Genomic DNA, 17,333 nt, shown 5'->3' with positions numbered 1-17,333 from the left:
ATTTTTTTTTTTTTTTTTTTTTTTTTTTTTTGCCTTGCTTTCATATACTGTACATGTATACTGTATATCTTATTATAGTACTTAAAATATTACATTTACTCACACACATGCATGTGTGCTCTGCTATATACTAGTTGACCATTCAAATATTTGTGGGAAAAAAATGTCAGCCTTCTCATAAACCAATAAGGCTTTAGTTACCACAGTACAGTATTCAATTGAACTATAACACACACACGTGCATGGGTATACAGTACATCATGAGTGTGTATATGTAGGAAAACAATGTAATTTTTATGAAAAACTTGGTTTTTTTCCAAAGCAGTAACCATTTATTATATATATATTTTTTAAATATTTAACTTAGCCGGTGAATATATAATAGCGAACGTCTCCGGCGGCTTGACAGAAAAACACAAAAACTCGCGAGCGATCGCTATGAAGGTTGCGGGTGTGCCCACCAGCGCCAACTATCGGCCAGATACCGCTTATACATGTAAACAGCTCCAGTTCTTCTCTGTCGGTCTGATCGACAAGTTGATTCCATTACTCGCTGTTAACCTGGAGTTTTTCAACAGTCTTGGTGAAGTACTTCTTTTTGGTTTGAGCTTTCGCAGTGCAGGTGTTTTATCTTCAATTTAAACTCTTGAACTCTTTTTTGGATAGATTTAATTGTTGATGACTTTGGATTGTATTTGGACTTTCTTTGACTTTTCAAAATGGCTGACCCTTCTCCAATTCCTAAATTTCGTAAATGTAATGCTAGGGATTGTAACAAACGTCTTCCAAAGGCCTCTCTCGACCCACATACTGTGTGTTCTAATTGTCGGGGTAAAACCTGTCAATTAGGAGATCGGTGTGATGAGTGCGTGGTACTTTCGGAATTCGACTGGCTAGAGTTTGATAAGTATTCTCGTAAGCTAGAGAGAGATAGGGTGAGGAGAAGTTCCTCTAGATCGTTAGAATTTTCCTCCTCCCATGCCCCTGAACCTAATCCTTCCCCAGTAGTAGTTGTGCCTGAACCCTCTACTAGCACTCATGAACCATCAATGCGGGATATGTTACGTGCCATTCAAGCTTTGGGCGAGAGAGTTGAATCGTTACCTACGGACCGTAATCAACTCATGGCGGATGTAAAAAGAGTTAAAGTGTCAGAGTGCCACATTAGAAAATCGTGGGGATAAAGTGATTAGTGCGCAAAGTGTTATCAGTGTTGCGACCGAGGGTTCGTCTGTTCGTGCCTGTCGTTCGCCTAGTCCGAGACCTCTTGCAAGCTCCCATGCCCCAGGGAGAAGTAATGTCGTAGGACTTATGGGTTCGAGAGGCTTTAACCAACGAACAGACGTTCCCTCTATGGTTTCGGGCGTGTCTCGTCAAGACCGCCCCTACCATAAGACGAGCGAGGCGGTTTTCTCCTCGTCATCCGAAGGCTTCTCGCGTAAGAAACCGTGGAGCAAGGTTTCGAGACCCTTAAAGCGAAAGTCAGTCCCTTCAGGACAGGTCCAGCGTCCTGGTTGTAGCCATTGGGACAGCTCTGACCCTGTGCAGTCATCGGAAGACTGCTCGCCGCCTAAACAGAAGCGTAACACAGGCTCCGAGAATCCTAGTGTAGGCAATGTTTTGCAGTCACAGACGTTACCCTCGTCTCGAACCGCACCCACTCCCGTTGATCCTAAATGGGTTGTACTGCAAGATATGCAGAATAAGCTTGCCTCTCTTATGGAGGACTATACTGCTGAGCAGGTTCACGATGATCCTCGCCGTTTAGCTGATAGAGATCCTGGCCTTCAGCCGCCCAAACGAGCCTTTGCTCGTCCTGTTGACGTTGACGTTACAAAGTCACGTCAGTCACGTGTCGTAGAGCCTCACTCGATGCAGTCCCGTGTTGACTTTCAGCCGCTTGTGGACGTTCAGCCGCTGCCGCATGCTCGTGTTGACGTTCAGGACGTTCGCCAACCAGCGAAGTTGACTTGTTTTGACGTTGAGCGTCAAGCACCGCAGTCAAGAGTTGTTTTGACTGCTCAGTCTAGGCAGTCAAGGCAGTCTCGAGTTGACGTCGAGCGTCCTCCCGCTCCTGTTGTTGTTGCTAGTCAGTCCGTTAAGCAGTTACATGACGTAGCGTCCTGGACTGCTACTGATGCTCCTGTGCGTGTGGACTCTGCTTGTCAAGCATTGCCACCAAGGCAGGTCTCTCCCTTGCTTGAGACTCATCAGTTGTCGGACGAGGTTCCTTCAGATGAGGACGTTGCTGATCCTCATCCTGATGATAATCCTTCAGATGTAGATGAACCTAAGGCTGTTCAACCTTCGATGGATTTTAAGAAGATCATGATGATTTTCAAGGATCTTTTTCCAGATCATTTTGTTGCTGTTGCTCCTCGTTCGCCTCCGTCTGAGTTTGCTCTAGGCTTAGCTGCTACCAAGCCTGCCTTTACTAAGCTAGTGCTTTCTCGCTCTTCTAAGAGGGCTTTACGTCTTCTAGGCGACTGGTTGGATACCAGGAGGAGTTTGGGGAAAACGGCCTTTGCCTTCCCACCTTCTAAGCTTGCTTCTAGATCGAGCGTCTGGTATGACACGGGAGAAGTTCTCGGCTTGGGAGTCCCTGCCTCTGCCCAGGGTGACTTCTCAAGCCTCGTAGACTCTCCCCGTCGCCTGGCCATGAGACGCTCGAAGATTTGTTGGTCCTCCTCGGACCTTGACCATCTACTTAAAGGCGTATACAGGGCCTTTGAAGTATTTAACTTTCTTGATTGGTCTTTAGGAGCATTAAGTAGGAAGATCTCGTCTGCCGACCAAGATGTATCCTTACTTATCATGTCCTGTATGGACAAAGCCATCCGCGATGGCTCCAATGAGCTCGCCTCCACCTTTACGTCGGGAGTCTTGAAGAAGAGAGAAACCCTTTGCTCTTTCCTTTCAGCAGGAGTTACTCCCTGTCAGAGATCGGAACTGCTCTTTGCTCCCTTATCGGCTGCCTTGTTTCCACAACAGCTGGTTAAGGATATAGCTGCTTCGCTTGTGCAGAAGGACACACATGACCTGATGGCGTCCTCTGCTCGCAAAGGGGCTCCTTCTTCATCCTTTGCTGTGAGACCCAGGATCGAGACTCCTGCGTCTAGATTTATCCCGCCCTTTCGTGGCAGAGCTCCCAGCAGGGGAGGCTCTCGTGCCGAGGGAAAGAGAGGTAAGAAGAGAGAAGCCAAGTCCTCCAGATTGAACAGCTTCTGGCAGGCCTGGGAGAAGAGGGGTGCAGACCAAGAGTCTGTTCTGTTGCTCAAAGAGGGGTACAAAATACCGTTTGTACGCAAACCTCCTCTAGTAACAACTCCCATAGACCTCTCTCCCAGGTACCGAGAGGAGTCAAAGAGACAAGCCCTAAAGCAAGAAGTGTCTCTGTTGCTAGAGAAGGGAGCGGTGGTGAAAGTCTCGGACCTTCAATCACCGGGGTTTTACAACCGTCTCTTCCTAGTCCCAAAGCATACAGGAGGTTGGAGGCCGGTGCTAGACGTCAGTGCGCTCAACGTTTTTGTTACGAAAACAAAATTTACTATGGAGACCACGAAGTCCGTCTTAGCAGCGGTCAGAGAGGGAGACTGGATGGTCTCTCTCGACCTACGAGATGCGTACTTCCACATTCCTATACACCCGGATTCCCAACTGTTTCTGAGGTTTGTTTACAGGAATGTGGTGTACCAGTTTCGAGCCCTGTGCTTTGGCCTCAGTCCTGCTCCTCTCGTGTTTACGAGGCTCATGAGGAATGTGGCAAAATTCCTTCATCTATCGGGAATCCGAGCCTCCCTGTACTTGGACGACTGGCTTCTCAGAGCATCGTCCAGTCATCGCTGTCTGCAGGATCTACATTGGACGTTGGGACTTTTGGTCAACTTAGAAAAGTCCCAACTGATCCCATCCCAGACTATTCTATATTTGGGGATGGAGATTCGCAGTCCAGTTTTTCGGGCTTTTCCGTCTGCCACCCGAGTAGAACAAGCCCTGCTCAAAGTCCAACTAATGCTGAAAAGAGAACGTTGTTCAGTCAGGAGTTGGATGAGTCTCGTAGGGACTCTCTCATCCCTGGAGCAGTTTGTCTCGCTAGGGAGACTACACCTTCGGCCTCTCCAGTTCCATTTAGCCTCTCACTGGAACAAGGGCAAGACTTTAGAGACGGTATCAATCCCAGTCTCCGAACCAGTAAAAGCATGCCTGAACTGGTGGGACAGCAATATCAGTCTGAGAGAGGGACTGTCCCTAGCAGTCAAGAACCCAAACCACGTGTTGTTCTCAGACGCGTCGGATTTGGGTTGGGGTGCGACCCTGGACGGTCGGGAATGCTCGGGTCTGTGGACCTCAGTTCAGAAGAGCATGCACATCAACGGCAAGGAGCTATTAGCAGTCCACTTGGCCTTGATGAAATTCGAAAGCATTCTTCGAAACAAAGTGGTAGAGGTCAACTCAGACAACACCACAGCTTTGGCGTACATCTCCAAGCAAGGAGGCACTCACTCCCACACGCTGTACGTGATCGCAAGGGACCTTCTCATATGGTCAAAAAATCGAGGCATCTCCCTGTTGACGAGATTCATCCAGGGGGACTTGAACGTCTTGGCAGACTGTCTCAGTCGGAGGGGTCAGGTGATACCCACGGAATGGACCCTCCACAAGGACGTGTGCAAGAGTCTTTGGGCGACTTGGGGTCAACCCACCATAGACCTCTTTGCCACCTCGTTGACCAAAAGGTTACCGATCTATTGCTCACCAGTCCCAGATCCAGAGGCAATCCACATAGACGCGTTTCTACTGGACTGGTCTCACCTGGACTTATATGCATTCCCACCATTCAAGATAGTCAACAAGGTACTGCAGAAGTTCGCCTCTCACGAAGGGACAAGGTTGACGTTGGTTGCTCCCCTCTGGCCCGCGAGAGAGTGGTTCACCGAGGTACTTCAATGGCTGGTAGACATTCCAAGGAGTCTTCTTCTAAGGGTAGATCTCTTACGTCAGCCCCATGTAAAGAATGTTCATCAAAGCCTCCCCGCGCTTCGTCTGACTGCCTTCAGACTATCGAAAGACTCTCAAGAGCTCGAGGCTTTTTGAAGGAGGCAGCCAGTGCAATTGCGAGAGCTAGGAGAGCTTCTACCATCAGAGTATACCAGTCGAAGTGGGAAGTCTTTCGAGACTGGTGCAAGTCAGCATCTGTGTCCTCTTCCAGTACCTCTGTAGCCCAAATCGCAGATTTTCTTTTACATCTGAGAAATGTTCGCTCCCTCTCAGCACCCACTATTAAGGGCTACAGGAGCATGTTGGCTTCGGTCTTTAGACATAGAGGCTTAGATCTTTCCAACAATAAAGATCTCCAAGATCTCCTTAAGTCTTTCGAGACCTCTAAGGAACGTCGTATGGCAACTCCTGGATGGAACTTAGACGTGGTCCTAAGGTTCCTGATGTCAGACAGGTTTGAGCCATTACATTCAGCCTCCCTGAAGGATCTCACCCTCAAGACGCTTTTCCTAGTGTGTTTGGCTTCGGCTAAAAGGGTCAGTGAAATTCATGCCTTCAGTAAGAACATCGGCTTTTCCACAGAGAAAGCCACATGTTCACTTCAACTTGGTTTCCTAGCCAAAAATGAACTGCCTTCCCGTCCTTGGCCTAAGTCTTTTGATATACCTTGCCTGTCAGAGATCGTAGGCAACGAACTTGAAAGAGTACTGTGTCCAGTTAGAGCTCTTAAGTTCTACTTAGCTCGTACTAAGTCCTTAGGAGGTGGATCTGAGGCCTTATGGTGCTCAGTTAAGAAACCATCATTACCTATGTCAAAGAATGCTTTGTCATATATTATCAGATTTTTAATCCGAGAGGCTCATTCTCACTTGAATGAAAAAGACCGATGCTTGCTTAAAGTTAAGACGCACGAAGTAAGAGCTATAGCAACTTCCGTGGCCTTTAAGCAAAATAGATCTCTGCAAAGTATTATGGACGCGACCTTTTGGAGAAGCAAGTCGGTATTCGCGTCATTTTACTTAAAAGATGTCCAGACTCTTTATGAGGACTGCTACACACTGGGTCCATTCGTTGCAGCGAGTGCAGTATTGGGTGAGGGTTCTACCACTACATTCCCTTAATTCCAATATCCTTTTAATGTCTCTTGAAATTTTTTTAATCTCTTTTTTGGGTTGTACGGAAGGCTAAGAAGCCTTTCGCATCCTGGTTGATTTGGCGGGTGGTCAAATGTCATTTCTTGAGAGCGCCCAGATTAGGGGTTTGATGAGGTCCTGTTGTATGGGTTGCCGCCCTTGATACTTCAGCTCCTGGGAGTCTTTCAGCATCCTAAGAGGATGGCTGGGCTTCGTGAGGAAGACAGACTAACAAGGCAGAGTAATCGTCTAAGTCAACTTCCTTACCAGGTACCTATATATATTTGGGTTTTGTTATGATATAACTGTCAAAAACTCTAAGCATATACGCTGTAAACTGTATTAATACTGGTCTCTACCCACCACCATGGGTGTGAATCAGCTATTATATATTCACCAGCTAAGTTAAATATTTAAAAATGATATTTTAATTATAAAATAAATTTTTGAATATACTTACCCAGTGAATATATAAATTAAAGGCCCCCCCTTCCTCCCCGATAGAGACGCAGCGGGATGAGAAGAACTGGAGCTGTTTACATGTATATGCGGTATTTGGCCGATAGTTGGCGCTGGTGGGCACACCCGCAACCTTCATAGCGATCGCTCGCGAGTTTTTGTGTTTTTCTGTCGAGCCGCCGGAGACGTCAGCTATTATATATTCACCGGGTAAGTATATTCAAAAATTTATTTTATAATCAAAATATCATTTTTCTTTTTCAGGTAATGGTAATTCATGTAGAGTAATCTGAAATGACATTTTACATGAAACCTCCTGAAGGTAACATAGCTTTAAAGAAATTGCATCAAGATGCTGAGATCAGGCTTCATTTCCTTTACCAGGTAAACATTGGTTTTGAATGAGCAGTAATTAATCATTGATTGAGGTTAGCTATAATTTTCCAAAAGGATTTCATCATGCAGTTTTTTAATAAAGGTAGCACTCTGTAATATTGTACATATTTGCTTTAATTAAACGTTGTCATAGTTCTTCAAAGTGAGATTGATGTATTTTGCAACAGATCCATCAGCTGTTAGATGAAGAACAACAAATGAGAAAAATCTTTACACATTACCCAAACCTTGCACTGAATTCAGAATGTCTCATTGATGGCTCACAGAGGGATCGTATTTCCCACTTCATTTTAAGGTGAGTGTTAATCAATCGTAATTTGTTTGAGTTGGGAGCATCATTTACGTTTTTTATAGTAATTTGTTTTTAGTTATTTAATACTTGGACCTTTGTTCTTGAAATTGATAGTGTGATTACGTTAATGCTGCACAAAAGCCTGCTAATTGGGTTACTGAAGAAAGAGAGGCATAAGAGTAAATGAAATTCATATGTGTAATTGACATGACCAAAAATTGTCTACTATATTATTTGAATGTCACTTGCCTAGTAATCGTCATGCTTTAATCACCAAAGCCACCGGCTTCTCAACCTGTAATGAAAAATTACTACCCCTCTCTCTCTCCCATCTCCCCTTCCCCTGTGATATCAGTAGATCAGATAGGTGAGTGCATTAGCCAATTAATACCAAGAACTTCATATAATATTTGTTGTTATACAGTGTGATCTAGCTTCTACGCCGACCTAGTTTTAGAACTGGTAATCTTTAGTACAGTAATGCCTCACAACATGAAATTAATTAGTTCTGGAGTGGCTTTCGTTTTGTGAAAATTTTGTGTTATGAGTCACATTTTGCATATAAATCGCCTAATTCGTTCCAAACCCTACAAAAACACTGCATTAAATTTTATAATAAAGCTACAGTATAGCCACATTGAAATGCTATACAGCCAAATACATTTGAACTAACTGTTAATACCTGTAAGTTAATTATTTATTAGAACCTAATGCAATAATAAATGGAAAATAATACAATACATACACTACAATACTGTACATATGGAAAATATACATTACCATATGTACTGTACTATTATAGTTACCATTACTATAGAGAGACATTTTCTATTGTGTGAATCCATTTTCTTCAACTTTTTAATGGGTGACTATTTTATTCTCGGCCTGGCTGGCAAATCTCTTTTCTTAACATGAAAAATTTTTCGCAATGTGAGTCGGGAAAAATCTTTGCATCTCGTTTCGCAGAGTGAAAATTTTGTAAGCAGATTCTTTCGTGAAGACAGGTATGGCTTTGAATTTGAAGGATACAAAAGATATTTCTTTATCAGGTTTTAAGAGAGGTTTGTACCAAATTATTTAAAAGAACATATGGCAGAAGAAGTTGTGTTGGTACTACAAAAGTTAGTGACAAAGCCATGTGAATTTGTAACAAACGGGAAAAGTGACTGAAACTTTAATAATGGCATGTGGTAAGCAAAAGAAACCCCTATGCCTGTCACTGGTAACATGAACACTTCGGGATTTGTACTAGTGAGTAAGGGACTAAAATACAGTTCCTGATTTTAAAGGAGGCTTTAATAAATTCATGGTTATGTTAATAAGGTTGAAATAGTCTATCAAAATAATGAGCTTTTATACGGTTTGATTTTATAGGGTGGCATATCGTATACCATTCTCTCCTGCTAAATGTACAATTACATATTGATTACATTTTCTCAACACACTTGACCTGGTGTAAGCCTACCAAAAATTATCGTACTATATAGATCAGTTCCTCTTGCTACTAACTACAACACCCACAATAAGATTATGGTGTTTTTTAAGGTAATTGTAAATACAAAAGCTAGTAGACTATCATAAGAACCTTAGTTAAGCCAGTTGGTTGCCAGACACCTCTTTCTCAAAGAATAGTTATGTTCAATTGTTTATAGACACATTGTTTCGTCTCTTTACGGAACATAGGGGAACAGAAGATCAGTCATAAGAGATCACTTAGTGACCTCTCACCCCTGAACAGGTTATTTTTTTAAACTCCGTTTAGTATGGAGACAGCAAGTAGCCTACTGTGCAGTCTAGCATCAAAAAGAAAGACTTCATGCTTTTGGTGGACCTGAAGGACCCATGTTTTCAAATACTCATCCATTAGTCCTACAGAGAGTATCTCTGCTTTGTCCTAGTGGGGGGTACTGTAGTGTACTAGCTCAAAGCCCTGCGCTTCGAACTCTCGCTGCTCCTCAAGTGTTCAATCTGGTGTCAGCTTGGGACCATTCAAACGGGGTACATTATGTTTTTTGAGGCATCTTGATGATTTTGATGATCCTGGCCTCTTCTGAGAGGGAGTTGCCTCAGGACTGCAGTACTCTCTTTTTGTCATGATATCATGGTAAATTGGGAAAATTCAAGTCAAGTCCAGGCAGAGGATAAAGTACCTAAGGATATTGATAGACATGACAATGGTTGAAACGGATTTTGACGTAGGAAAATTCTATTTTTGGGCGCGAGCCATATCGTCCTGGTGGAAGTTTCCTTCGGCAGCTTCTTCCTGTAAAATATTTCTGCGAGTGATATTACAAGAGAATTACTGTCAGGTATCACGGGGTTCTAACCCTCAGAACGACTATCCGAAGATATCGTGTATAATCAGGGACGTATCCGAAGATAACCATAGATATCTCCACCCCCAATAGACTTTACCCAGTCTATTCAACTAGGGGGAAGGATAAGTGAGGAGCTGTTACATATCCTCTCTCCCTAAAGTACCCCCATTCATCTCCAATGCCTCATTCCTTTGTTCGCAGCATATCCTACACTTGTTGTTTCGTTGTGCACTCTTTATCAGCTTTTTTGAAGTTTTTCTTCGTATGATGGCTTCTTCGTCGTCTAAGTTGAGTACCAACCTCCCTTTACAGTTTACTTTAGCTGTAGGTGTTTTGGATCCATACGGGGAATGTTATTTAGCTTTTACGATGAGGGAGCCGGAGCAATTAGAGTCCGGCTATTTTGGGCGTCTTGATGTACCCGACCGCCCTCATTTCTCGTGTTCACTTAGTTTATTTTACAAGTTTCACGTTGGCTAGTATTATTTTAGCATTACGATGCTTTTTGCTCTATTTTATGTATGCATTTACCTTGCATTATTGTATTTTATGCTTTTGTTGGTGCTTGTCAGTTTCAGATGGCCTAGCCTAGAGAGCAGTAACATTTTAGTTGGAGACAGGCTCACCAATGGCAGTTAGGTCTTTCATACTTGACTCGTTGTCAGTGGCTTTTTCCCTTAGGGGTTTTTTACCTCAGTTATACTAGTTTACTGAGTAATTATGCCCTCCTGTCTTCGATCAGATGGTCACATTAGTAAACAAGAGAGTTATCACTCCCGTTCCTGTTTAAGCGAGGATTCACAATTCAGTGGTGGCAATCTTCTGGGAGATCTTTCTCATTGGAAAACCTTACTGAAGTCGGCAATCTCCCATCCCATCTTGTTCCAGTGGAGCAACAATTTTAGGACTTTCTTTCCTGGTGGTTGAATAACGATAACCGCACGATGGAAATTTTACTGAACTCCTCACCACCAGAGATGCTTCTTATCTCAGGTGCATCCAGGTAGAGGTGGGGTGCACATCTTAAGGGTTGTGTTGCTTCAGGTGTATGTGGTCCCCAGAAAAAAAAAAATTTCTCTCTCTCTCTCTCTCTCTCTCTCTCTCTCTCTCTCTCTCTCTCTCTCTCTCTCTCTCTCTCTCTCTCTCTCTCTCTCTCTCTCTCTCTCTCTCTCTCTCTCTCACTCTCTCTCTCTCTCTCTCTCTCTCTCTCTCTCTCTCTCTCTCTCTCTCTTTTTTACTTAGCGCTCGGAGCGTCACGAGATATTTTGCTATTAGTTGAGCCTTTAGAAAGAGGGAGAGAGGTGAAGCCCTTCATCTTGATAGACAGTGTATATGATCAGTCTGGTAAGAGACCGAGTACCGGTGAAGGATGAGTGTAAACTCCTGCACTGAGACACCCTTTTTTGGGTTGGCTTTTGGTACTGTTGAAAATGCAATTTCCAGTAGTGATCCTAACACTAATGATCAGTATCCTTGCTTATGTGAGTTTCTAGGCATTCCCTTATATGATCTTTGGTTTTCTTGTGATCTGCCTTAGTGTGTTTGGTCACCGCGTGATTTTTCTCCTTGTGACTCCCAGATCATTGTTTATGCTCCTACCTGCTCTCATGGTAGGGAACTAGATAATCTGACGCCTGTTTATTTTCCACATGACTAGTTCATTTTCTGTTAAGTTCCAATGCTCATGTATGACCAGGAAGGACTGCTGACTCTAGGTCCCTAGGACCAGTCTCAACGCTGTTGCATTGTGTTCGTGTGATCAGCAACAAGGTCCTTCACCTCCTTGTGACTGGTATATTTGCTGCATACCACCCAATACTGCACTCACCATTGCACAACTCAGAGGCTAAAGTACAGTAATCCCTAGCCATATCGCTGTTCATCTATTACTCTCTCCGTACATCACAGATTTATAAATACAGTATATTATTTGTACTGTAAATCGGTATTGGGGGTTACTGAGGGCAGATGGTATTTTTCATATTTAAATTATTTGCTTGTTAAAAATATTCATGGTTGGGCCTAAAAAGTTGTAAAGTAAACTACAATATACTGTTTATCTGTATTCGTATAACTTGTGATCTCACACATTGTGCGGCCCCAAATTTTCACGCATAACAAATTATTTTATCATGTATCTTGTGTATCATGCAAGTTCCTTTTTAGAATCCAAATTGTGATAAACTAACCTCTTCTCCTCTACCTCTTTATACCAGCTTCTAGTTCAAAAGTTGAAAATGAAAAAAAATGATGAAAGTATCGATAGTGATGTATACTGCTATAAACAGTATAATGAAAAGCACCCGTTTTATCATGAACAACAGATTTGAATAACAACAGGTGTTTGTTCCTACATGTAATACAAACCTTTGACTTCTGATAAGAATATGACTTTAAGCTGGAAATGGCTGTTTAAACTTTAAACAAGGTAGTGGTAGTTAGTGTTAGTACAGTCAGCCCCCACTCTTCACGAGTGTTAGGTAACAGAGACAGGAGTGAAAAGCGGGATTTCATGTATATTTGGTGCACTAGTGTGGGATAACTCCTAACCCAACCTAACAACTTACTGCCCATTGCCTACGCTCAGATGATTAACACTTAGTACTGCCTAATATGGTTTTTGCTTGGTTTCTATCACAGGATAAGTAATTTGTAATTAAATCAGTACATGTGCAGATCTCACTAAAGTGATGTATAGCCTGATTTTTATATGTAATTTCAGGCGATTTGATTTCCAAATTTTACTTAACCTAGCCATTATCTGATTTCTTTTTTCATTCTCATTAAACTCCAATTCTAAAAACCCTGTATTAGAGGTCATATTTCCTAAATATTTAAATGATATTCCCCTTTAATCCTTTTTTCCAATAATATTTCATCTTCCATTGCATATTCTGTTTTTATCATCTCTGTATTTATTTTATTTATCTTGAGCCCAACCTCCTGCAATATTTCATGCATTCTGAGCATTGCAAATCCTGTGGTGTTCTGCTAATAAGAACAGCATCATCAGCATACTCTGGTCAGCTAATTTCTCCTTACCAATCCAGTCCAATCCTCCACCATCCCCAACTGTGCTACACATAACAAAATCCATGAGGAGGATAAACAACATAGGTGACAACACATTCCCTGTGAGTACTCCACTTTTTTCGGGAAATTCATATGATAGAACACCACTAACATTAGCTTTGCACTTGCTATGCTCATGAAGGCTTAATCAAATTTACATATTTAAGAGGAACTCCATAAGAATCAGGACTGAACACAAAATTGAATGGTGCACACTATTAAAGGCTTTTTCATAGTCCACAAATGCCATCAAAGGTGGATTTCTATAATCTACACAATGCTAATAAACATTAGGTCAATATAACTTCTATATTTTCTAAATTCTGCTTGTTCGTCTCTCAGCTTTTCATCACCCTCTCTCTCTAGTGTCTTTAGATTAAACATACAATAAATTTTCATGAAAACTTATGAAAGTGTGATGCCTCTGTAATTATTGCAATCACTAAGGTCTCTTTTTTTTTCACTCCTAGCTCCCATTCATCAGGTTTTGCCTTTTTATGCCACATTCTACTAAACAATCTTGTAGGTTTTGTATGTATTCTTACTTCATGTCACATTTATATATATGTATATATATATACTGTGTATATATATATATATATATATATATATATATATATATATATATATATATATATATATATATATATATGTATATTTATAGAGAGAGAGAGAGAGAGAGAGAGAGAGAGAGAGAGAGAGAGAGAGTGAGAGACGTCCCCTTTTTTGTTCTGATGTCGGCTACTCCCTAAAATTGGAGGAAGTGCCTTGGTATATGTGTGTGTATATATATATATATATATATATATATATATATATATATATATATATATATATATATATATATATATAATATAATATAATATAATATAATATAATATAATATAAAATAATGATGATGATGATCATGTTTATCATCATCAGCCATTACTGGTCCACTGCAGAACAAAGGCCTCAGACATATCTTTCCAATCGCATCTTTTTAAATATTTAACTTACCCGGTGAATATATAATAGCTGCAACTCTGCGGCTCGACAGAAAACACACTCAAAAAACTCGCGAGCGATCGCTATGAAGGTTGCGGGTGTGCCCACCAGCGCCAACTGTCGGCCAGATACCACTCTTGTATGTAAACAAAACCTTCAATTCTTCTCTGTCGACGTTGACGACAAGACGTATTCATACTCGCTGTAGAACCTGGAGTTTTCTCATCTTATTTGGTGAAGTACTTTATTTTGGTTTGAGCTTTCGCAGTGCAGGTGTTTTTCCTCAACATAAACTCTTGACTCTTTATTGATTCGGATTATTTGTTGATGACTTGGATTGTTTTTGGAATTTTCTTTGACTAATTCAAAATGGCTGACCCTTCTCAAGTACCTAGATTTCGAAAGTGTAATGCTAGGGACTGTAGTAGGCGTCTTCCAAAGGCTTCTCTCGACCCACATACTGTTTGTTCCAATTGTCGGGGTAAAACCTGTCAATTGGGATATCGGTGTGAGGAATGCGTGGGCCTTTCGGAATTCGATTGGCTCGAATACGATAAATATGCACGTAGACTAGAGAGAGATAGGGTAAGGAGAAGTTCATCTAGGTCCGTAGATTTTTCCTCTCCACATGCCCCTGAACCTAATCCTTCCCCTGTAGTGGTTGTTCCTAACCCCCCTTCTAGCACTCAGGAACCGTCTATGCAAGACATGTTACGTGCTATTCATGCCTTGGGGGAGAAAGTTGAAGCGTTAGCAAGTGACCGTAATCAACTCATGGCTGACGTGAAGGAACTTAAGTACCATAGTGCCACGGCGGAAAGTGGGAAAGTGATTAGTGCGCAAAGTGTTGTGAACAGTGTTGCGACCGAGGGTTCGTCTGTTCGTGCCTGTCGTTCACCTAGTCCGGGACCTCTTGCAAGCTCCCAAGCCCAGGGGAGAAGTAATGTCGTACGACTTATGGGTTCGAGAGGCCTTGATCAGCGAACAGACGTTCCCTCTATGGTATCAGGCGTATCTCACCAAGATCGCCCCTACCATAAGACGAGAGAGCCCATTTTTACCTCGTCTTCCGAAGGCTTTTCACGCAAGAAACCGTGGAGCAAGGTTTCTAGGCCTCTTAAACGGAAGTCGGTCCCTTCAGGACAGGTCCAACGTCCTGGATGTAGTCATTGGGACAGTTCGGACCCGTTGCAGTCATCGGATGACTGCTCGCCGCCTAAGCAAGGCAAAGTTGTGCCGTCTCAGACGTTAACCCCGTCTGTTACCGCACCCATTCCCGTGGACCCTAAATGGGTTATACTGCAGGACATGCAGTCTAAGCTTGCGTCCCTTATGGAAGACTACAATGCCGATAAGGTTTCCGTTGAGCCTAGCCGTTTATCTCATCGAGATCCTGGCCTTCAGCCACCCAAGCGTTCTGTTGTGCGTCCTGTTGACGTTGGTGTAGCCATCTCACGTCAAACGGTTGGGGTAGTACCACACTCGATGCGGTCTCGTGTGGATTTTCAGCCGCATTTGGACGTTAGGCAACTCGCTGATGCGCCTGGTGACGTTCAGGACGTTCGCCAACCATCGGAGTTGGCTTGTTTTGACGCTGTGCGTCAACTTCCGCAACCTAGAGTTGTTTTGACTGCACAACCCAGACGGTCTAAGCAGTCTCGGGTGGACGCTGTGCGTCCTCACGCACCTGTTGTTGTTGACAGTTCTCAGACTGTCAAGCAGTCTCAGGACGCTGCGTCCTGGTCCGCCACTTATGCACCAGTGCGGGTGGACGTTGCGTGCCAAGCATTGCCAACCCCTTTGCTTGTTTCTCATCAGTTGTCAGATGAGGAACTTTCGGATGAGGACGTTGCTGACCCTCAGCCTGAGGATCATCCTTCAGATATTGATGAGCCTAGAGCAGTTCCGCCATCTATGGACTTTAAAAAAGTCATGCTCATTTTTAAAGAGTTGTTTCCTGAACACTTTGTCTCTGTGGCTCCTCGTTCGCCGCCGTCTGAGTTTGTTTTAGGCGTACCTGCTGACATGCCAGCCTTTACAAAACTCGTTCTCTCTCGCTCATCCAAGAGAGCTTTACAGCTGTTAGGCGATTGGTTGGAAACCAAGAGGAGTTTAGGGAAGACGGCCTTTGCCTTCCCCCCATCTAAACTCTCGTCTAGATCGAGCGTCTGGTATGCCACGGGAGAAGTTCTCGGCTTGGGAGTTCCTGCCTCTGCCCAGGGCAACTTCTCAAGTCTTGTAGACTCTCCCCGCCGCCTAGCCATGAGACGCTCGAAGATTAGTTGGTCATCTTCAGACCTTGACCATCTACTTAAAGGCATTTTTAGGGCGTTTGAAGTTTTCAACTTCCTTTACTGGTGTTTGGGAGCCTTGAGTAGGAAAATCTCATAGGCCGATAGAGATGTCTCCTTACTCATTATGTCCTGCATGGATAAGGCCATCCGCGATGGATCCAATGAGCTCTCCTCCTCGTTTACTTCAGGAGTCCTAAAGAAACGAGAGTCTCTGTGCTCTTTTCTGTCAGCAGGAGTGACGCCCTGTCAACGATCTGAGCTACTCTTTGCCCCTTTGTCTAAGTTCTTGTTTCCTGAACTTTTGGTTAAGGACATAGCGTTGTCTCTAGTGCAGAAGGACACCCATGACTTGGTTGCGTCCTCAGCTCGCAAAGGGACCCCTTCGTCTGCCTTTTCTGCTAGACCTAGGATAGACACTCCAGCGTCCAGGTTTATTCCGCCCTTTTATGGCAGAGCCCCCAGCAGGGGAAGTACTCGTGCCGAAGGAAAGAGAGGAAAGAGGAAAGGAGCCAAGTCCTCGCGTGGCAGAGTCTGACTGCCCGCAGCTTCAGACAGCAGTAGGTGCCAGACTCAAGAACTTCTGGCGAGCCTGGGAGAAGAGAGGCGCAGATCAACAGTCTGTGAGGTTGCTCAGAGAGGGGTACAAAATCCCATTTGTACGCAAACCTCCTCTAGCGACTTCCCCCATCGATCTCTCTCCCAGGTACCGAGAGGAAGCAAAGAGACAAGCCCTGAAACTAGAAGTGTCTCTTTTGCTAGAGAAGGGAGCGGTGGTCAAAGTCTCGGACCTTCAATCACCGGGGTTTTACAACCGTCTCTTCCTAGTACCGAAGAAGACAGGAGGTTGGAGACCGGTGCTAGACGTCAGTGCTCTGAACGTCTTTGTCACAAAGACAAAGTTCACCATGGAGACCACGAAGTCAGTCTTAGCAGCGGTCAGAAAGGGAGACTGGATGGTCTCTCTCGACCTAAGAGACGCTTACTTCCACATCCCCATTCACTCAGATTCCCAACCTTTTCTGAGATTTGTGTTCGACAATGTGGCGTACCAGTTTCGGGCCCTGTGCTTTGGCCTAAGTCCTGCTCCTCTCGTGTTTACGAGGCTTATGAGGAATGTGGCAAAATTCCTCCATTTATCGGGTATCCGAGCCTCCCTTTATTTGGACGACTGGCTTCTCAGAGCCTCGTCCAGTCATCGCTGTCTGAAGGATCTCAATTGGACATTGGATCTGACCAAGGAATTGGGACTTCTGGTCAACATGGAAAAGTCACAGCTGATCCCATCCCAAACTATACTGTATTTAGGGATGGAGATTCGCAGTCCAGTTTTTCGGGCTTTTCCGTCTGCCCCCCGAATAGATCAAGCCCTGCTCGTAATCCAAAG

General features: G+C 43.6%; 1 protein-coding gene across 2 annotated transcripts in view; it reads left to right on the top strand.

The window, feature by feature from the left end:
• Positions 1-17,333, top strand: part of LOC137615789 (uncharacterized) — a 60,615-nt gene that overhangs the window by 23,640 nt on the left and 19,642 nt on the right. For both annotated transcript variants that reach the window (XM_068345486.1, XM_068345485.1), the window contains exons 2-3: positions 6,855-6,974; positions 7,154-7,281. In XM_068345486.1, the coding sequence (XP_068201587.1) occupies positions 6,885-6,974; positions 7,154-7,281 (218 nt within the window). In that variant the 5' untranslated portion in view covers positions 6,855-6,884. The remainder of the gene's footprint in view (positions 1-6,854; positions 6,975-7,153; positions 7,282-17,333) is intronic.

This window comes from Palaemon carinicauda, chromosome 22 (genome assembly GCF_036898095.1).
Source record: "Palaemon carinicauda isolate YSFRI2023 chromosome 22, ASM3689809v2, whole genome shotgun sequence".
NCBI lineage: Eukaryota > Metazoa > Arthropoda > Malacostraca > Decapoda > Palaemonidae > Palaemon > Palaemon carinicauda.
The sequence above is the reverse complement of the archived record's forward strand: the minus strand, read 5'-3'. Positions and strand labels throughout refer to the sequence as shown.